This window comes from Aristolochia californica, unplaced genomic scaffold (assembly GCF_029961685.1).
Source record: "Aristolochia californica isolate CCGP_79_NKW_82.1479 unplaced genomic scaffold, dmAriCali1.0.hap1 SCAF_9, whole genome shotgun sequence".
Classification (NCBI taxonomy): Eukaryota; Viridiplantae; Streptophyta; class Magnoliopsida; order Piperales; family Aristolochiaceae; genus Aristolochia; species Aristolochia californica.
In genome coordinates, this window is record NW_027182290.1 from 33804144 (window position 1) to 33825652 (window position 21509).

Sequence of the window (21509 nt, forward strand, 5' to 3'; positions counted from 1 at the left end):
TTTTACTACGCCTGTCCACGAGTCATTTTCCGCCGCAACTGCCTACTGGCGTCTGGCGTTCGTAACTTTTTCACTGTACGTGCGTGCTTGACAGATCGAAAAAAATAAATTTTTTTCTCCTTTTGCTTTATTATTATTGACGTCAGCTTTGAACAACTAATTTTACGAGATTACCCTCGATTGGTATTTTTAACTAATCTTAGTTGACTTCACATTTGTACCCCGCACGTTCATTAGATCATTAATCGCGACTCGCGAGCGCCTCACCGGAGAAGTTACCCGACTGAAATCTGCGGTATCTGCCGTGGACCCGAAACCGGATGTTGTATGCGACATCCGTAATCAATTGGCTTTGGCTATTGGTTGACCAAAGATGAAGTATCTTATTATTATATTTTTTATTTTAAGTTTTGAGATTGAAAGTGAAGCCCTAAGAGTGAGCATAAGTCGAGTTAGAATCGGGTCTATCACATCTGACCTCCAATATTCAAATCCTTAACTAGAGCACTTGCAAATAGGGTCAAACCTTGGCAAGATAAACCCACCATCATCTCAATTTGATTTAGAGTAGCCTACGAAGTTGTTGTAAATCCTTATATGGATCTGATCTAAGCTGATGCTTAGTTGGTTGTTGTATTTTTGCAAATAGGGGTTTTCGGAAATAGATATATATTTTTCATACATGGGCTGAAATCGAGTCAAAGTTGATCCAACCCTAACTAGTAGCCTAGCTATTTACGCTTATCGTAAGACTCAAGAGGCTCGTGTTTTCGTGTTTGAACAATTCTGTGACTGCCCGGGTCGGGGAAGGTGAAGTGCCTGATTCCTGAATGAATAAGCTTTAAATTACGAAATATCCTTTCCCGCTTCAGGAAAAACGTTGACGCCACCTCTCATTTCACTGCGGGAGCCTGCAGTGGACTCCTCTCCTTAACATCTCCTTCGGCCCGCGTCTGAAATAGAGAAGTTGCAAGCATGGAGGATACAACAATGCCCTTCAAAAATCTTCACAGCAGAGACTATCAAGGTCATAAGAAGAAGGTAAAACTTTGTCTCAGATTATCTTATGCCCTTTTATATGAGCTGGAATTTTGAAAATAGTAAGCCTGCAGATTGCAATAGCTCTTCGAAAGCCGTAGATTACTCTGCTTCAGTTTATCAACTGGAGATTAACTATCGTGCTCTTTTCGGTTAGGTGCATTCCGTAGCATGGAACTGCACGGGCATGAAGGTAGCTTCAGGTTCTGTTGATCAAACCGCTCGAGTTTGGCATATTGAGCCGCATGGTCATGTAAGTATCCAAGCTTTTTTAGGGCTTAATTTTGCGTTTTCTGTTCTAGAACTAGGGACAACAAACATGAATATAGGGTTTACAAAATTTCTTCAATAAATTGCATAATTAAGTCAGTAATCAATTTCTAGAGCTCTGCTTTACGATTATTGTAAACAAAAATCTATCATTGTTCTCAAAGAAAAAAAATATCATTCATTCTTTTAAGCATTTGATTTATTACTAAATAGGAATCATATTCAATTGTTTTCTTTCTTTAATCATTTCACAGAAGCTTCTTAAACATTTTTCCTCCTTATTTTTGTTTCAAAACATTTTGGACTATTTTTCCTGTTCCATTTCTCCTTATGGACTTCGAAAATTGTGAAGGCTCGTAAGCTTTGGCATTATATCCGAGGCTAATCCAGACTCCATTCTTAAAGAAGTTTACACTAAACCAGACTCCATTTCTTAAAGAAGTTTACACAAAACTAGAGAATAATTTATTTCAAGGATGTCATTTCTCTTCCTGACATTCTCTGAAAAAATTCTCTTTCAGACAGAAAAGAAAAAAATAGAGCGAGAGAAGATGGCTATATGCTGTGATATTTTTTCTGATTATTGCAGGGTAAGGTGAAGGATGTTGAGTTGAAAGGGCACACAGATAGTGTTGATCAACTATGTTGGGATCCAAAGCACCCCGATCTGATTGCAACAGCCTCAGGGGACAAGACTGTGCACCTTTGGGATGCTCGTAGTAAGTGTATATTATGAAATATTACACCGAGCTTGGACTCAGAGCAATCAATGTATATACTGCAGATAGTGATCTAGAGTTTCTTTGGAGATTATTGTTTTTTCTTCTTCAATTAAAAGTGCATGTTTCAGATCCAATTCTATGCCTTTTTCTAGTCAAGTGATTATGCTTAGTCGATGTATTAGACACAACAATTGTACTTTATCTTAGTTTTTAAATCCTGCATCCTCTCACTGATACTTTGATGTTTATATTGTCCGGGGAACAGGTGGAAAATGCTCTCAACAGGTGGAACTTAGTGGTGAAAACATCAACATTACATACAAACCTGATGGGACACACATAGCTGTTGGGAACAGGGTGTGTTCAATAATAATTACTTGATACTGCAAATGTTGCTAAATGCATGCTACTATTGTGATTTACTGAATAGTACTAGCCTTGGGATCCCATATACTAGCTGATATGTGTAAGTAAGAATGAGAATTATAAAGGAGACCAAATGTCAGAAATCTTGTCTGATGAAGACTTCGGGAATGTCTTTCCTGTAAATGCAAAGCCACATGGTTCATTATGCATTATAATGTCTATGTTTTTAATCTAGATGTTAAACTTGTACTCGTGCCACATCTGTTTGTCCTTTATTAGACCTACTATGCAACTATATCATGGGTCACTTGAAATTGTTGTACATTCCCAATCAGCGTAATCCATATTTGGTTGCTAGAGAATCTCTTGTCCATTATTGTACTATAGTATTCTGACTGTGACACAGCTACTAATCTCACTACCTATTCATTGATGGTTCTGTGCCAAAATGTTTGGCCTTCTTGTAACTATAAGAGTTACAAGTGGGAGATGGAGGAGCTCTAGTCAAATGGGCTATTACTTACTGAGTCATGAACAATATAATGTGCATACAGATTAATATAGAGTCCCCCTGTTATGGTTAGAAGGTTTAACAAATGATAAGAAGTGTACAACATGCTTACCTCATATGTTGCTCACCTATGATGACCTTTAAATCTGATATTCTGACCTCTCTATTCCTATCCGCATGACCTTTTTGGTCTTTTATATGTTGTTCATTGTTTCTTTCCATGTGTGTCTCTATTTTTAATAACATTGTTATGTCCTTTCCTTTCATGTGGCATGTTCAACCCTTTTTTACAAAAATAAAAAATAAAAGTAACATTTGTGGATCAATAATTCTTTAGAAGGATTGATCATAGATAATTTTCAACAAAGAAAATAATACTCAACAGAAATGAGGTTGCAAGTTGCAACTAATTTTGCACTTCAACATTTTCTTAATTATTTTATTTTCATTTTTGTTAGGATGATGAACTAACTATATTGGATGTTCGAAAATTTAAAGCAATCCACAGGCGCAAGTTCACCTATGAGGTAATTACCTCTGGAGCCATGTAGTTTGAAATCGTTTCTTCACTATTGTTTATATTTTCAGGCATCTAATATCTTTTCCTGCATTGCTTATTTATGAATGTGACCTTATTGACCTACAATGGATATCTTGATATGTATTTCCTACTTCACTACATATTCCTTTCTAAGTAACTCGATGTTTTTTTCTTTTTGTGCAGTTTTGAGTGAACAATATGTCTATGCTTTCCTTTGGAGATGTTTCATATTTATGACAGTTACACATATGTGTAATTGCTATGTTTTGTTTAGGAATTCAGAAAAAAAAGGTTTTAGTAAAAATAGTTAGTACTTTGGATCAGCATTACCACCCTTGTGCGCTGATCCACCCATAATTTGATCCAACTGTTTTGGATTTGGCCATGTGAATGTTTTTTTGCCAGTGACATCAAATAAGTCCAAACCAAAGAAAATGGTTGGGTTTTCTCTTATTTTTTTGGTTGCATGGTGCCACTCCTAAATGTAATGTAATAAGCATTTTTTTTTTTTGTCTATTTTTTTCACTCTCAACTCAAAATTCTCATCTTTGTACTCTTCCATAAATCTCGTGGCTTCTTGTAGGTATCTTACCTGGTCTCACAGAGGGAATTGTTCCTCTAACCTTTCTGGCACATGTTGCTCACATAGGTCTTGAGATACTGGGCTTGACCTCGACCAATCAATATTTGCTTCATGAATTGCATCATTATCAAACACTAGAGAATTATAGAACCTATCAGGAAAAGTCGAAAAAGAAAAGAAAAAGGAAAAAGAATAACTTGCATGGGGAAAATCATTGCTTGCAGGTTTGTGACACATGACAACTTGGGATAGCATTGTGCATTTTAAGTTACTGTCTTTTAATTTTATTAACACATAATGCAAGAGGACATTTGTTGAATTTCTTGTAATCAGCACAAATCAGAACATGATCAGATTTTGGTGAGCTGTTTGTAAAGTCCTAAATTTTGCTGCAGAAATCCTGCAAAATCATCATCAGAAAGATACAAACCATATATGCCTGAAGCTATATCTTTGTTCCCTACTAATGTGCAGTAACTCAAAATTTCCTGTGTCTTTGTTTCATTTTAAAATGATGGAAGTTGCTGTATAGGAGGTTATAAAAACACATTCATATATTATTGCATTTCTTTCAAGGGAAAAGTCTTCCCTTCTGAAATTAATAATGCCATTCATTTATAAGCTATTTCTGATCTAAACTGGCTGACTTCACTTAGTGTTCTTTGCTTGTAGGTAAATGAGATTGCTTGGAACACTACAGGGGCTGTTTTCTTTCTTACGACTGGGAATGGTGAGCAAAACTATTGCTACCTTGTCTACTACTCAATACTATAAAGTGTACTGGGTATAACTATTTTACACTATCATCTTTCACCAATTTGATGTAGTTTTGGTTAATGGGTTCAAATGGACCTTGTCGTTGGTTCATATTCAGTTGAGTATGATTGTTGTTTAAAAAATAGACCTGGCCTGGCTCACCTGCTGAAAACTATTTTTACCTTTAGGCAGTTTTACACCCTGTACTATTAGGAGTTTGACACCATATGTTCTCTTCATAAGAGGAAGCCATTTTGAAGCTGAAGCTGGAGCTCAATAGTCTGATGCATGTGTTTTCCTTTTTTCTTCCCGAGAGTGGTTACCTCAATAGGCACCTAAACTTCTCAAGGCACCTTTGAAATGTTGACCAATAACTTGAGTTATGACACAGCAGCTGTACCACCGAGCCAAGAGCTTGGGAATTGTTTTCTAAGTCAGTGATTCTTCTGATCACTGGAAATTGCTTGACTATGATATAAAGGTATGTGGATAGTGCAGTCTCACAAAAAAAAAAAGAAAAAAAAAAAGAAAAGAAAGAAAGAAAGAAAGATAGAAAGAAAGAAGAAGAAGAAAAAGAAGCTTGCCACTGGAGCTGTTCTTTGTTTTATTTGAGAAATGCTGCATGAAGCTTGCCCAATCAAGCTTGCCACTGGAGCAGCTCTTTGTTTTATTTGACCCCTTGGACTCTTAAATGTCAGTAAGTATTATGGATCCTAAGGCTGATTTTTTTTTTTTTTTAAACAGGCACTCTTGAGGTTTTGGACTATCCATCTCTTCAAGCCATGCACACACTTACAGCCCATACAGCCGGCTGCTATTGCATCGCAATCGACCCTACTGGAAAGTCTCTCTCTCTCTCTCTCTCTCTCTCTCTCTCTCTCTCTCTCTCCCCTTATTGTCAAACTTAGTTGCTCTGTTTCGCTGTGTGCTCTACATAATTTGTACCCCTTTATGGCAGGAGAAAAAGATACATTAGACTTTGATTTGCTCTGTTTGACTTCTTTATGCTATGGCAGACACTTTGCTGTTGGGAGTGCTGATTCATTAGTCAGTCTGTGGGATTTCTCTGAGATGCTTTGTGTACGTACTTTTACAAAACTTGAGTAAGTTGCACTTGCTTCCCTTTCGAACAATCTAAGGAATTCCTTGCTGTGAAAGTATAATGTCGATACTCCTTTTCGGTATAGAAGTTGATTTTTTCTGAAAATATTTCCCAGCTACTGAAATCATTTCACTGCTGTCAGTAAGCTTGTTCTTTCATTTTTTCTGCTCAGATGGCCGGTTAGAACTGTTAGTTTCAATTACTCTGGTGATTACATTGCCTCAGCTAGTGAAGATCTATTTATTGACATTGTGCGTAAGCCCTTTTCTGTCTCTTTCTTTTAATTGCTTTTCAGTTTATTGGGTCCTTGTGTGTTGCAACTCATGCATGTGTAAGTATTTCCTGTATTGACAGTCCAACGTTCATACTGGGCGAACTGTGCATCAAATTCCTTGTCGAGCTGCAATGAATAGTGTGGAGTGGAATCCCAAATACAATTTGCTTGCTTATGCAGGAGATGATAAGAACAAGTACCAGGTTGATGAAGGTAATTTTTGTTCTCCTTATTTGCTGAAGAAGGATTGCCATACACTTCACTTTGTTCTGGATTTCTTTTAATAATGATGATGCATACTTATAAGTTTCTAGAGAATAAAACATTACGTTTACTTGACCTGCTACACAGTCTTGTTTTCCCAAAGATATGTATATTAAAGTGGGTCTTTTCTTAGCTTAGAGGAATTTCACAAAAGAAGAACAAAGCCAAAGCTAAAAACGGACCTAAAAGATGAAATTTTAAAACCTAAAGCTATCAATATATTTTCAATTGTGTTAATATTCTTTTAATTTCTGTTAGTTTATTTGTAAATTCATGATATAATTTGCATTAAATTTTTATTTCAGGTGTGTTTCGAATATTTGGCTTTGAAAGTTCTTAAGTTTAGTTGAAGAAGAGAGGTTGTCATCATCAAACATTGTCATGCTATCTGCCTCTCCTCAATGTGTTTGTCCCTTTACTACTGGAAACAAGTTGCAAGGTTGGGGAGGTTATTCGTCATTTTGTCTTCAAAGTAGTATGCAGACATTGTTTATATTTAGTTTATAATTTTAGCTTTTAACCAATATGTACATGTTAGAAAATCTATTGAAGGGTAGTTTCGTCTTTTTACATTAGTTGTAATGTCTAAAGTTTGCACTATCTTATTTTGCATGATTAGATCTGTCTCTAGTTTTTTTTTCATGTAATTTAAGTTATGTATATTAGGAGATATAAGGGTTTTAAGCGTTTTTTAGCATATAGGGATATTTCTGTTATTTGGCTGAAATCCACTTAATAAAGGAGATGAGGGTCGAGCACGACCCCCAACGAGAGTCATTCTAGGACTCTCTCTTTTCTTACCTCTCTCTCTTTCTTATCCCTCTCAATTTCTCTCTTTACATTCTTTAATTATATACATATTTATGGTATTAGAGCATAGATCTTGATTGGAAGCTTCTATCCTTCATCAATCCTCCTTTGAACCCCCAGGGTAGGGATTCTTCAATTCTTTGGTTGATTAATTAGTTAAAATCTGAACTTTTGTGTGTGTGTGTGTTTTTTTGCCATAACCCTAGGATTGATAGTTCTTACTAGATATTAAGCAGTTTTGTTGCTGATTACTACCCCATGAGGGCTTACGGAGTTAAAATCTACCCTTTTTGCACTATGCGTACCCTAACATGCCTGCATCATCCATTAATTGGCTAATGTCAACACTATTTTTGGTAATTTTTGTGGCTTATGATATTTTGATTGCTTAGATTTGAATTATTCTACTCTTGTGGTTGGCACTCATTGCAAATTTTGCCCTTACCATTATTTTTGAAGTGGGGGTCCACCTAGTTGTTGTATAAGTGTGTGAAAAGTGAATTTAGGGTTGAAGTGCAAAAAGGGTAGATTTTAACTCAATAAAGGATGTGTAGTATTTGTCCACGATTTTTAGCAGAGTGTTATTATATGCTAGAGAAGCGAAGATGTGACTAGTGTTAATGTATTTGCGTTCTATACTCTTGATAACTTAGAATCATCTAGAGGTCGAGGTAGAAGTGCTAGAGGAAAAGGTAGAGGCAAGGGTGATCGGAGGCCTGAAAGAAAATGTATTCATTGTGGTTACTCCAACCATTTTTTTTACTGAGTGTTGGACAAAGTTCAAAATACCTACATGGGCTAACACTTGTTCATGAGAGCACATAAGCATCTATTGGTCCTAAAGTGAATATTGTTCTTGGGGGATTTGATGAAATACAACTAGTTCAACATATGGCACGGTTGACTGTCATCTTCAACATTTGTCACTCGGTCTTCCACTCCTACAACCACTCTGGTTATTTCAAGTACGTTTGCCTTTCATGTGCATCCTTACTCCATCTAGGTTCTTGATTCAAGAGTTACTACCTACATGTAAAGTATGTCCTTTGTGTTTTCTTATTTAAAAGAGTTTGTTGCTATTAAACATGTCACCTTGGCTGATGAGTCCATTTCATCAGTTTAAGGAATGGGTACATTATTCCATCTTCATTCATGTCACTTTAGTCTTTATTAGTTGTTCTTAAATTTCTTCTCAATTTGTTGTTAGTTGGTCAAATTACCAAGTAGATGAATCGTTCTATAACTCTTTATCCTTATCGTTGTGTTTTTTAAGGATCTCATGATGAGGAGGACGATTGGTTCTGCTTGTGAATTATTCTATTTGGAAGCTCACTCACAAAATTCTTTAGAAGCGTTGCATATGTAGTCTCACCTTTACAGTGGTATCTCAGTTAGGTCATCCTTCTACGAAATTAATTTAGCTCTTTCCTGTATTTCCACCTAGTCATTCCTTTTAGTGTGACTTCTATTAGTTGGGCAAGCATCACCGAACACATTTTCCCATAAGTTGGATTGTCCAAAGTCACTGTGACTATTCACTTTTCGTTGTGTCGAGATCATCTGGTATTGTGGTGTTAGTAGTATATGTAGATGACATTATCTTATTTGGTAGTGATGTGACATGCATTGATGAGGTAAAAGTACATCTGGCCAAACAGTCTTAGACTAAAGATGTGGGTTCATAAGTATTTTTTGAGCATAAAAATAGCTAGAAGCAAGGCAAGCTTTGTTTTGATGCAAAGGAAATATACGGATATGTTATAGGAGTATGGATTGTTGTGTGTTAAGTTAGTTGAGACTCCCACGGAGGTTGGGCATGATCTTCATGATAGACAGAGTGATGAATTCCATGATAAGATTGTACATTATCGGTTAGTTAGCAAACTCATATATGTTATTGTTACTCGTCCTGATATCTATTGCTATTAGTGTTTTAATCAATTTATCTATAGGCTGCCCAGAGAATCTTAAGATATTTGAAAGGGTCACCTGGAAACGGGTTATTCTTTAAGCCTCATGATAACATGAACATAGGAGTATTTTCAGATGCGGACTATGCAAGATCTAAGTTTTACAGGAAGTTTACCACAAGTTATTAGGTATTTTTAGGAAGTAATTTGATAAGTTGGAGGAACAAGAAACAAAATGTTGTAGTTCGATCCAATGTTGAAGTTGAGTATAGAATTATGACTCATACGGTTAGTGAATAGATGTGGGTAATATTTGTGGTAAGAGAATTGAATCTTTGATTATGTACGGTGATAATAGAATTGAATTTATGATTATGTACAATGACAATTAGGCAGTCATATTCATTGTAGGGAATCCAGTATTCTATGAAAGAACAAAACATATTAAGGTTAATACTCACTTTATTCACTTTATTCGAGATGTAGTGATGAAAAAGAAAGGTATTACCCAATATGTATGATCTGGTGATCAAATTTGGCCATGTCTTTACTAAAACTTCTGACAAGAGATTTTAGTATAAGGGATTTGGAGATGTGGACTGAGCTCCTGTTGTGAGCTAAAGCGATGCCCGGCGAAGGGAAGAAAATCGCCCGGCTAAGGGAAGAAAAAAGACAAGTAATATTTAGAGATAAAGTGGGTGATATTATTGGCATTCCTCTTAATACATTAAAAATTTTCCGTCAGAAAAATCGATGATAAGCAACCCAAACCTCATGATGAAAGTCTCTATAATTAGGTATTCCTCGACACTATATTTGTGCAGGTGCAATGACAATCTGAAAAACAAATGTGGTGGTATCACATCAATGTTTGTATTTAACATGCATGCATGAGGCGGCTTGTAATCCAGTCAACTCACTGTCGCCGGACTCGTGGTCTCCAATGTCTTCTTCATACATGCAATTAATCCTGAAATTTTGTATTGAGAAAGTGAAGTGATTGCTGAGAGAAACTTTTAGCTGTTTGACCTCACTTGATCTTGTCAGCCAAAGATCACGAGTCCAGTACAAATTTCGATGGCCGACCAACCAGAAGAAGATAGGATGGGTCACAGCCTGTAGCCGTGCAAGTGCTTAGCCCATCTTCTTGCCATGTAGGGGTCGTGGTATTCCCACCTCTCCACACTACTATTCCTTCCACCTATGCTCAAGTCCCTGACATCGCCCCTCTCACTGCGCCTTTCTTCCTTGTCCCCAACTCCTACTATGATCTCCCCTGTTTTTAGTCGCTCTTCTGTTCCACATTCAATGTAGCTGTAACCCACACAAACATACCCACAGTCACCCAAGTCGAGGGGAATTCTTCTTTCTTCTCCACCCTTCAATTCGCCTAACCTCACCCATCCTTCCTCGCCAATTCTCAACCGGGTCTCTCTAATAACACCTCCAAGCAGTCTAGCCAACAACTCTTCGAATTCGTGCATCACAAAACCATTCGAAGCACTAAATCCAAACCCCACATAGAAACAATGAACAGGGACGGGGACTTGCAAATCGCGACCGAGGTAAGCAGCTCTTGTTGGACTATCAGACAGGTGCAGGATGCAACAATGGGGATTCTGGTGGGTACGATCATGCAATATCTTCACCCCCTTTTTAAGTCCTTCGCTGGGATCAGCCTCACCGAGGTAAAAGAGACGATCGATGACTTGCAGAGCTGTTCTCTTCCCGTGGGAAGTCATCCGTCTTAATGGGAAGGCCCGTGTTGCGGCGGAGGAATATGTAACTATGGCTAACCGGTCGACAGAACGTAGGGAGAAAACCACCAGCGCCATTGATTGCTTCAGAAGCCTAAGGTGAGGGCCATTGGTGCTGGTGACTAAGACAAGATCCGTTGCATTCTGTTGGGCGAGCTTTACAGATAAGTAAGCTCTGGCTGAACAGAAGTACGGCTTCTGACCGGTGGGTGAAGAATTGTAGGACGAAGAAGTAGAAAACTCACTCAATGGGGATTGTGCGCATACAATTTCATTGAAAGCTGAATGACTACATGGGTGAGTGTGTGGAACTGGGATGAGAGACAGATGAAGGGGGGGAAGTCCAGGGGACTGGTTAGGTTCGATGGGGTCATCGTCGTCGTAACGGGCGGAACGGAGAGATGACCGCCTGTGAACACGAAAGGTGGCAATGGAATCATCAAGAATGCGGAGAATGGGATCTGATTGGTGGCAGGGAATTGAGCACGTGGGCATGAGACTTCGAGGGAGCTGGGTCCAGTGGGCTCTGCAGATAGGGCATGTTACGTTGCCATGGCGGACATTTGAAGAGATGCAGATAAAGTGGAATGCATGCGAGCATTGAGCTGTGAATATGGCCTTGCCAGGACTCGCACCAGGGCTGCTGCTTAGTGGTTCCAAACATATTGCACATAAGTTCTGCAAATTCAGAGCCTGTTTAGAGGGCTGTAGTTATAGACTACTGAACAAATCGAAGCTACAGAACGAACTACGAAGTCAAGAAAATAATCACAGCTAACAAAATTCTGCTTCTTCGATACTCCTAAGAAGAATAAATTGGTTTTTTTTTCCAGCCTCCATAGGTAGCACCTGAATTGCCCGAAAACTATGAATTAAAATAATTCTGTTATTTTTCTCAGTTCCAGGCTACGAAGTTATTCCGGGAGACATGGCTAAAGACCAGAATTTCTTTGGAAACGACGGAATGCTGCAAATTGGCTCTGAATCTTACCCAAACAAAAATATAGAAACCCTATTCTTCAGAGCTTACCTTCGCGAAGCTGGACTCAGCCTCCTCTGTTAATTCTGCGACATTCTCTTTTTGACCGGAAACCACCGGGGTTGAGATCTGGAACATAATATAAATTTCTGAGTTTTCTCTTTCTTCCATTTAAAGTGTCAGAATGAAGAAAGCTTTCAGTAATTTGATGCAAAATCAATTAAACCTAAGAGAGTAAATAATATGAAAATCATCACAATGGGGAATGCGGCGGAAACAAACGCCATGTTGGATTCTTGCAAGCAACACAAAGCTTTTGGCGAAGTGTCATTGCAAAAATAGATATTTACAGAAAAAAAAAAGCAAAATGACTGAAATTTTTTGGGATTGGAGGACTAGCTTAAGACAGTCCGAACATCGGAAAACCAAAGCTCCAGAAAAGCCTTTCATGGAGAAGACGAAGAAAATCCTGGTTCGACGCACAATCAAAACAATGACAAGAACATAAAAACGCAAGAGAAGAAAGAAGCAACCCTACATTTTCCCCCGCCCGATCGTCCCTAGACCTCATCCTCGGCCGTGAACCGCAAGGGAGACCAAACTTCCGAGCCACTTTTTTAAGCTTCGAAGAAGCTCCGGCCATGGCGGAAAAACCTCTCTTTCAGTAATTTCTGCCTCTAGGTACTTCTTTTTCTCTTTTTATGTGACTATTCCTTCTCCCATATTTGATTTCGCAAGGACAAGGGGAACACGCTCTGCAAATTCCGCAGCGTTTCCTGTTGTTGCTTCTTACTTTATTCTCTCTCCTAAACCTTTAACCGCGTAGGAACCCATATAAAACTCAGTGAAGCTTCTTTTACTTTCTTCCGCCATTTTAAATCTCCCATTTCTGTCTTCTTTTTCCCACTCATCACAGCTCAAAATCTCTCAAAATTTTCCTCGTGTCGAATCTCTCCCTCTACTGCAAGTCCCTTTGAGAAGAAAGGAGATGCGCACGCCTTGTCTGGCTGCCTTTCTCCCTGGAGAACAATTTGTCCTCGTCTTTGAACTACTCGCCGATTTCTTCAAAAAAAAAAAGAAAATACATGACCACCATAGATTGACTTTCCATTCATATCAGCCGTTGGACGGCGGATCCTCCTTGTTGGATGTCCATGGGCCCACATGTACATTTGGAAAGCTGAGGCCACAAAGCCGGCAAAGTGCCTAAGTGCCTATGCTGGTTCCCACTCTTAGATGGGTATTTTCACATCACCGGCAATGGATACCAAGAGACTGCCCCGCGTGAGATCCTTTGAGACGCATGCGACCTACTCGGCGAGCATTCAAGAAAGGGCTCGGGTAGGGGAGGGAGGGGAGAAAGCCGAGTGGTGAAAAAACGAGCCGTTATACTTTGAATCGCTGTCATCATGTGTTCGCTCGCCAAAGCAAAGGCTAAAGATGAGTTGGCGCCAAAACCGTTTTTTCTCCTCTATCCGTTACAGTCCACCTGGCAACCAGTCCCCAGGTCGGTCCCACATCTCTCTTTTGGCTTTGGAAGTAACGGATCCCGACGCTCCTCGCTCGAAGTTGCAATGACCCCAATCAACCCATTATCATTACCTGAACCAAACCCTTAAAAGCCTACTTTAATTGATTAACGACATAATTAATTGTTGGTTATTTGGATACGGAGAAGTGGCCCATTTTGTGGAAATGATTCTTATGTAATGATCGCGACCGTTGATGAACACGGCAGGGTTTTTTTTCATAGACGGGTATTTGTCAAAGGGTCCAGCATTTTCGGTGTCGTGGGTGGTGGGCCATGTTAGTGATCTGTCTTGATCATGTGGGAGGCCGTGCATGCGTTCCAGTTACCATCTCTGGAGTGTCTTGTTTGGAAACGTGTCAGTGGTCCCATGACGGGCCATTTGTATTTATAGGGCTTATACTAGAAATAAAATAAAATAAATTTAAATAATAAAAAACAGTAAAAATAACAATTGATCATATATTTGGTGCAAAGTATGTGAAATGATATCTCAACCATCAATCATAATCAACGGTAATCATAGCCGTTTGATCAATAACTATTTCAACCGTGATGATTTTTTGTATTGAATTAGCTGTGTTAATAACTATATTTTTTTTCATAACAATAAAAAACTTATTTTTAACTTCTTTAACAAGTAGTCTGAAAGGCTAATTGGGCAAAGTGGATGTCACTCCCATGAAGATCAGCAACAATGATAGCAGGTGGGCTCACCACGATAGACGATGCACCAGCAACAATTGCAGATCCCATTGCATCCTCCTATCTTCTCCGGTGCTAACACAAAAAATAACCAGAATCTCATATCATCACTGAACTCGAAGATGAAGCAGAAATAGCCCAAACAAGTATAAATGATTGCTGAAGAAAAATTAAACGATATTGAGGAAATTCTATCTTCCTGGCGAGGCCTAAGATGAACGGTACTGAACCCAGATTTTCTGTGATAAGCGTCGCAGAAGTTATCCATGAGTGGAGGTTCATAGAGTTTTAAGACTTACCAGTTTTATCAGCAGAAGTTACTCCGTCCCCTGGAGCTACATCAAGATTATTCTCAGGAAAGTAGCGGAAAGCAGAAGATGAGATAACAACCATAATCAGGATGAAGCAGACTAACAAGGATGGTTTCATGGCGTCTTAACGAGCTACGAACCTTGAACGCATTGGAATCTGTACCTGAATATCAACTTTATAGACCTGCAGAGATCTCCCACTGCATCTGCTTTGCTATTTCTGCACTGAATTTTTCTTGCAGTCACTCAGTGGAAGCCTGTCGCTGTACCCACTACTCGCTTTCTCCATGAAAGGACTTGAAGCATGGACTGTTACATTTCCACTGACCTGTAGCTTTCCATACATTAAAAAGGAAATTAAGGAGAAAAAAAAGAGACACCATTGTTAAAGCTACTAGCACTTTTCGTAGTTGTGGCCTGCTCTCTTTCCAAATCTTCAAGCACTTCTCGTAGTTGTCATATGGTGCTCGCACAACGTCATTAAATAGCAAGTGTTCTTCCCCATCGTGTACGAAAAGTTACTTCAATTCAGCAGTTGTTGCGACGAAACGTGATTTAGAAGATGAACAGGAATTTTAGAACTTCGAAAGGATTAAACAAATGAAAAAGAATCTAATTTTCAAATACCTGAATGTACGATTCTTCCATTAGATTTTGATGAGTTAAATGAACCCCAAAGGATTCAACTTCGTTTCGAAGTACATACCCATCAATAAACAGTTCTCTACGGAAAGTATCGGCGTTTTAAATTATCTGGATTTGGACGAATAGCTCAAACATTGGTCCGATTCAATTTCTTTTAGTCTTAAATATTTTGATCTACGACGGATGAGATGCGTTAATTGCAGCCTTCTCTTTCGCTTTTGGGAGGAGGCAACTAGACGAGGAAACCAGAGAATAAAGCAACTTTCACGGACTTGGGCTTTTAAGAAATTCAGCCCATACACTACGAATGAAGCCCACCCCTTGGTAAGGTCTACAGAATTAGGTAGCTCTCGAGAATAAATGAGATCGTGCTACAAATTCTTCACGAATGCGCGTGCGTGACGGCAGCCTTCTTTCAGGAGATGCGCGTAATAGAAGGTGCCTTGGACTCGGTCGCGGAGGCGAGCGCTTTTTTCTCAACGTATAATAACTGAAACTGACAGAAAACAGGAAATCTCTCTCCTCTCGATCTCTCTCTCTCCTTCTCTCTCTCTCTCTGTCTCTCTCTCTCTCTCTGGTCGGGCTTTCTCGGAGGGGGAGCGGAGGATCTTCGACATGGCGCCGCAACGCTGCGTTCTTGCTGTTGGGTTCTTCCTTTTGTTGGGCTTGGCTTCCTCTTCCTTCATTTCAGGTGAGATAAAGTTACGCATATTAATAACTGATCAAAACTGCAATTCTTTTTGTTGATTTCTGTTACCTCTTTGCAGATGCTGTGTTCGAATCTCATGGATCTACGACCCGTAGCCTCCTCCAGGCGAGAAAGAGTAATCTTTTGTCTTTCACGTCCACCGAATTTTTCTTTTTGAGATTCTGAGTAGTATCTTATCCCGAATTTGGTTTACTTTTTTTCTTTTTGTTTTTCCTTTCTTTCTTGGATATGGAAACTGAAACAATGGTGAGTTTTGAACTACTTACTTCTGAATCTCATTAGAGTGGGAAATCAGAAGTTCTCCTGTCGCTTAGCTGCGGGAGAGGAACCAGACGTGAATTCTAATTTTACAATTTAGCTGGTTCTTGTGTTTCACTAAAAATAGATAAGCTGGATTTGGAGGCATCGTGACCGCTAATCCTGTTTGATTCAATGCTTTTTGGAAGTTCCATTTAGAACGTTTTGGCGAGGTTGTGGCAAATGTGGATTCGGAACCCGCAACTCCATAACAGCTAAGATTGCATATGTATTTTCTGAATCATGTGTTACCTATTAACCACATTTGCACTTTTTTTTCCTCTTAAAATCATAATTCTTGTTAGGATTCTGATTATCTGTTTGCATCTTTCAACAAATTTGGTTTCAACTATCAATACTGTTTTGCGGATAGATGCCAAGTTTCTAGGGGGAAGGGTATTTTCTGGAGAGGGTTTGGGTGATGGAAATCTAAGGCTGCAATGGGTGATGAATTAAGTTTTTGGTGTTCGGCTGGGATAAGGAATGTGTGAAAGGTATAGGGAAAGTTTTCCGAGGGCTAGGACAATAGTTTAGGGTTCTAGGGGAGTGTTGGGAAGGGTATTTTGTGGAGAGGGTTTGGGTAGGACTGAGTTGGAGGGAGAGAGGGCTGGGTTGGTTGGGAGTAGGGGTGGCATCGAACTGAGCCGGTTCGCGAGCGGCTCGAGCTCGGCTCGGTTCTGACTCGGTTCGATTCGTTTAATCTGGATCTCGAACCATGTTTCAGATCCAGATCAGGCTAGTTGAAGTTAACGAGCCGAGCTCGACCGAACCACGGTTCGGTTCAAAAGCTCGCGAGTTAGCTCGTTAACTCAACAATGGCCCGGGAGCGGGATCTCTCTTCGTCTTTGTCTTCTCGGGAATCAGGGGGAACGGGGAAATAGTCGGCAACTTTCTTCTCTTCGATTTTTCCTCCCCTATTTGCCGTCGCCGAAGAACACTGCCTCCTATGTAATTTTCAATCAAGAATAGGTCCACCGAAGGGAAGAAGAAAGGGAGAGAAGCAAGCACCTTAGACAAAATTCACCGATTAGCAAAAGGGCTACTGTGGATGTCGACCATGAATGTGAATTGGGAGAAGAAGAAGATGTCGTGGACAAAAACTAGAAGCGGTTAGACCCGTGGAGAAAAGAAACAGTGAGAGATGATGTCACGAGCGGAACAGAAGAACAAGAGAAGTCGAAAAATTCCAAAACAAAGAATAGAGGATGCACTCGTACAATTTCAGAAGAATGCAAATGCAGAAAGAGGAGAGGCGAAGAATAGAACTTTACATGTTTCAATTGATACGAATTTTGAATTTCTCATTGTGGATCGCAAAGACGAGGTGAAAGAAACCCAAATTGTTGGAGGTTTGAGAAAAGCGAAGAAGCCGATGAAATGAAACCGAGGACTCCCTGTGAAACAACCCACTCATGCCTTTGCTTTTATCGAGGTGATAAGACTCATTAACTCTACACTGTGTTGGGTGAGCCACGTCTGAAGAGTATTTAACATTAGTTTAGTGGCTATCTTCCACGTAGATTAGCAAATCGACTCACCCATCTATTATCACTTGGATGTTGTATTTCATATTTAAACCACATGTGTTAAAATATTTCATATTTAATATAAAATGGATGGGAGATGAGAAATTTGCCTTTTTAGGGTAATATTAATTTATTAATATTTATAGATGCTATTTTTCAGCTAAAGTAGCTAATGCGATTAGCTAGGTTTTATGTACATAGGTTATGCCCAATTTTATGTAGAGGTCATACCCAATTTTATATATAAACGTATGCCCAATTTTATGTAAAATATATGCATAATTTTATATACAATTTATTTGACATATATTTTTTGAAAATTTTTAAATGTATGTTGAAGTTCGAACTTGAGACATTTATTTTTTGAAAAGTTTTAAATATATATTGGAGCTCGAACTCAAGACATGTATTTTTTGAAAAAATTTAAATGTATATTGGAACTCGAGCTCGAGCTTGAACTCGATAAAAATTATTGGGCTCTAGCTTGATAACAATTTTAGGTTCGAGGCTAGGCTCGGCTCGAACTCGAGTTCAAAATATTTAAATCAAGCTCGGCTCGCACATAGGCAGATTGAGGCTCGGCTCTCGGCTCAATGCCACCCCTAGTTGGGAGGAAAACTTCAAAATGAAGATAGACTAGAGATGAAGTTGTGGGGGATTAAGGAAAGGAGGGTAAGTATTGATAGGCTAGGGAGGGCTGAGACTAGGGTTAGGCAAGTCTAGGGAATGTTGGATTTGGTTTAGGGGTTGGGAGAGAAGATAGGAAATTGGGAGAAGAAAGAGGGAAAGATAATGGGGAGATGGTATGGGATGAAGGTGATTTGAGAAGTTGGGATACTAAGGGCCTTAGAGAGGGGAGTTAGAGAGATAGGGGGACTTTAGAGAGGAGAGTGTGAGTCTTCCAACAAGACTAGGTTACCTAATATGGGATTGTTGAGTGGTGGAGAGAGCCTAGAAAGACTACAACTCGTGGGAGATGGATAAGTGGTTCTTGGATGGAGGTGGATAGGTGAGTAGACTTGTGGATTGGTGGAGGGGTTTTATGTGTAAACTGGGGATTAGTCAATCTATAGGAGGGGTAGGGTGGCTAGGCTAATGAAAGGAAAGGGCTAAGATAAATAATGGAAAGGATGGAAAGTAAAACCAAAGATAAATAACTTTTCTAATGGGAGCTTCTCCTTTGGTAGATGGTGTCAACAGGAACTGGGCAAAGAGTAAAACCAAGGATTTGTGTCTTTGCCAGGGGTCATCCTTCTCGAGGGAGTTCTTGAGCTGATGAAACTGGATACACTAAATAAAAACCCTTGGGTCGGGGATTAACTGTTTTATTGTCAATCAGATCTTGGGTTGGTCGGAGCCGATAAAAGGGTTTTGTATTGATTGTTGAGTGGTGGAAAGGGCTAAGTTAAATAATGGAAAGGATGGAAAGTAAAACCGAAGATAAATAACTTTTCTAATGGGAGCTTCTCCTTTGGTAGATGGTGTCAACGGGAACTGGGCAAAGAGTAAAACCAAGGATTTGTGTCTTTGCCAGGGGTTGTCCTTCTCGAGGGAGTTCTTGAGCTGATGAAACTGGATACACTAAATAAAAACCCTTGGGTCGGGTTAACTGTTTTATTGTCAATCAGATCTTGGGTTGGTCGGAGCCGATAAAAGGGTTTTGTATTGATTGATTCAAAGGTTCATAGAGCTTACAATTTATAGCCCGAGGAATGGAGTTACTTTTACTTTTTACTTTTTGTGGGACTAATGAGACTGACTTCTGAAAACTTCTTTTTCTAACATTTCAATCCCTTGCTTAGTTGTTACCACTTTTCTAGAGTCTTCTCTGACTCTTGTGCCCTTTGCTTAGCTGGTGCAACTTCTCTATGACATTCAACATTTTTGCCCCTCTTGGTTGACATCACCTATCGCCTCCTCCTTGTTGGCCTTCTGCTTCATCTTGGAATCTCCTATGTGGACTTAAATAACATCCTATGAACTATTTTAAGACTCGATCTTATTGACCCCAGGTAGGGGCTCAATTCTCTTATTCTCCTATCTTTCTCTCGTTCCCAACATGCCCTCTCTAGACATACTCATGTGGGTTTGTAAGAGATGGTCATCTACTGTATGACATATTTGGGATGATACAAATAGCTCCTGGATGAACAAAATATGGGATAGCATATCATGGTGGAGAATTACTTGAGTATGTCTTCATGTGAAATGTAAATTACATAAATAGAGAAAAAACAGATACCACAAATTTAAACATTAATAAAAAATTAGGACATGAATACAACTCCTTTTTTACCAGGAAATTAACTCGGTCTTTAATATATGGTTGATTGAGTTGGTCTGTTAGAAGTTTTGTCAAAAGATCAAGTAATACTGTATGCATAATGGAGGAAAAAGAGCTAGAGTCTCTAGAATGGGACATGTTTGCCTATGGTCTTTCGACTTTTTGTAGGAAGAAGAGAAATTCTGGTATTCAATAAGATTTCTATTGCAAATTAAACAAAAATTTATTTAAACAAATTAAATATTATATGCCATATATGAAAGAAAGAACAGAGAACTCATGTTTGTGGCTGAGCTCTCTTTAACCTTATCTTAACTAACATACTCTACTACTCATGTTATTGAAGTGGTTACTGTAGCAATTATTTAGCCTGATAGTTTGGAAAACTTTTAAAATTGGAAAGGCTGGATAAGATATTTGTACTAGGTCAAACACACTTTAGCCAATTTATTGCTTTAACTTAACTATTATCGTGATTTTGAAGCTTAGGTGGGCTCGAAAATCCATTCTTTGTTACTTTGATTAGTTGTAGATTAAATTGGAACATGTGGAATTGTCATGCTGGTCATATAAATACTACAACTGGTTGATTTTCTTGCCCTATGTACAGGTTGCCCAATAAATTTTGAGCTTCAGAACTACACGATCATTACAAGCCAGTGCAAAGGACCCCAATACCCTCCCCAGCATTGTTGTCAAGGCCTCAAGGATTTCGCATGCCCATTTGCGGATGAGTTGAATGATTTGTCTACTGATTGTGCATCCACTATGTTCAGCTACATCAATCTCTATGGAAAATACCCACCTGGCCTCTTCGCCAGTGAATGTCGAGAAGGAAAAGACGGACTTAAATGCCCCGCTACGTCACCTGAGGCAGCTGTTTCAAAATTGGCAGATGAAAACGGAGGTCAAGTTGCTGAAAAACTATCGCCATTGTTAACAGTTGGAACTGCATTTTCCTTATTATTCCTTTCTCTCTGAGGCCGTGCTGTTGACATAAATCCCAAAGAACCTGTAGGGCCTTTCTATATTATAATCTTGTCAAAGTAATTATAAACTGAGATTTTTGGAGGCATTTACTCTCCAAATCCACGGGGGTCTCTAGCCCATGTAGTTGCAATTTACTGCAGCGAGTGATACATTTGACATTCGTTCAGTAATTGAGTGAAATTATTTATACGTGATCTTTTCTCGCCTGTGGTCATCGGCCTCATGGGGTCAGTTTACCCGTAGCTTCTGGCTGAAAGACTGTTTTTTGTTGATGCATTTTGTTGTGGCTTTTTGCTCTAGGGATTAGTAAGAGAGATGCAATTCTGATTCAATAATATAAAAACTTTGTAGCTGTTGCTGCTGCTACATCTTAGAACCAGCGTTTATTCAAAGCAAATAGCACGCTTTTGGAACGTCGTCTTGATTTACAGAAATGAAAGTTTGTTGGAACAGAGAATTGGGCTGCGCTCAAAGGAATAAGACTGCATTGGCGCTTAAAATTGAGGTCCTAGGACTAGGAGACCTGTTGCAATATAAAGCCCAGAAAGAACATGAAAGAAACAATGTCAATCGAAGCTGAGCATTCAATTCGTATTAACAATCAAAAGCAATTTAACTTTCGCGCCTCTGA

At 39.1% G+C, this 21509-nt stretch overlaps 3 protein-coding genes across 3 annotated transcripts; 2 read left to right on the plus strand and 1 right to left on the minus strand.

The window, feature by feature from the left end:
• The first annotated feature begins 527 nt into the window (after positions 1-527).
• On the plus strand, positions 528-6983 carry LOC137942232 (THO complex subunit 3). Its single transcript, XM_068787938.1, has 11 exons — positions 528-1041; positions 1196-1291; positions 1898-2027; positions 2296-2387; positions 3366-3434; positions 4704-4761; positions 5532-5631; positions 5804-5890; positions 6062-6140; positions 6244-6376; positions 6733-6983. Exons 1-11 carry the CDS (start codon positions 976-978, stop codon positions 6765-6767), a joined length of 945 nt encoding a protein of 314 aa, XP_068644039.1. The 5' UTR covers positions 528-975; the 3' UTR covers positions 6768-6983.
• A 3002-nt stretch (positions 6984-9985) lies between these two features.
• Positions 9986-12999, minus strand: LOC137941342 (probable E3 ubiquitin-protein ligase EDA40). Its single transcript, XM_068786707.1, has 3 exons — positions 12422-12999; positions 11935-12012; positions 9986-11582 (listed from the first exon to the last, which is right to left on the minus strand). The coding sequence occupies exons 1-3, from the start codon at positions 12524-12526 to the stop codon at positions 10257-10259; spliced, it is 1509 nt and encodes a 502-aa protein (XP_068642808.1). The 5' UTR covers positions 12527-12999; the 3' UTR covers positions 9986-10256.
• Positions 13000-15526: 2527 nt separating this feature from the next.
• On the plus strand, positions 15527-21072 carry LOC137940517 (GPI-anchored protein LLG1-like). Its single transcript, XM_068785626.1, has 3 exons — positions 15527-15763; positions 15840-15896; positions 20499-21072. The coding sequence occupies exons 1-3, from the start codon at positions 15688-15690 to the stop codon at positions 20867-20869; spliced, it is 504 nt and encodes a 167-aa protein (XP_068641727.1). The 5' UTR covers positions 15527-15687; the 3' UTR covers positions 20870-21072.
• The last annotated feature ends 437 nt before the right edge of the window (positions 21073-21509 follow it).

Bases quoted from the DNA above. Each gene is read 5' to 3' on its own strand.
- LOC137941342 (XM_068786707.1), bottom strand. From the start codon at position 12,526: ATGGCCGGAGCTTCTTCGAAGCTTAAAAAAGTGGCTCGGAAGTTTGGT. The intron at 12,013-12,421 runs GTAGGGTTGCTT...ATTATGTTCCAG, and splicing joins ACGATCGGGCGGGGGAAAAT to ATCTCAACCCCGGTGGTTTC. The intron at 11,583-11,934 runs GTAAGCTCTGAA...CTGAATTTGCAG, and splicing joins CTGAGTCCAGCTTCGCGAAG to AACTTATGTGCAATATGTTT.
- LOC137940517 (XM_068785626.1), top strand. From the start codon at position 15,688: ATGGCGCCGCAACGCTGCGTTCTTGCTGTTGGGTTCTTCCTTTTGTTG. The intron at 15,764-15,839 runs GTGAGATAAAGT...ACCTCTTTGCAG, and splicing joins TTCCTCTTCCTTCATTTCAG to ATGCTGTGTTCGAATCTCAT. The intron at 15,897-20,498 runs GTAATCTTTTGT...CCCTATGTACAG, and splicing joins CCTCCTCCAGGCGAGAAAGA to GTTGCCCAATAAATTTTGAG.
- LOC137942232 (XM_068787938.1), top strand. From the start codon at position 976: ATGGAGGATACAACAATGCCCTTCAAAAATCTTCACAGCAGAGACTAT. The intron at 1,042-1,195 runs GTAAAACTTTGT...CTTTTCGGTTAG, and splicing joins ATCAAGGTCATAAGAAGAAG to GTGCATTCCGTAGCATGGAA. The intron at 2,028-2,295 runs GTAAGTGTATAT...TCCGGGGAACAG, and splicing joins GCACCTTTGGGATGCTCGTA to GTGGAAAATGCTCTCAACAG.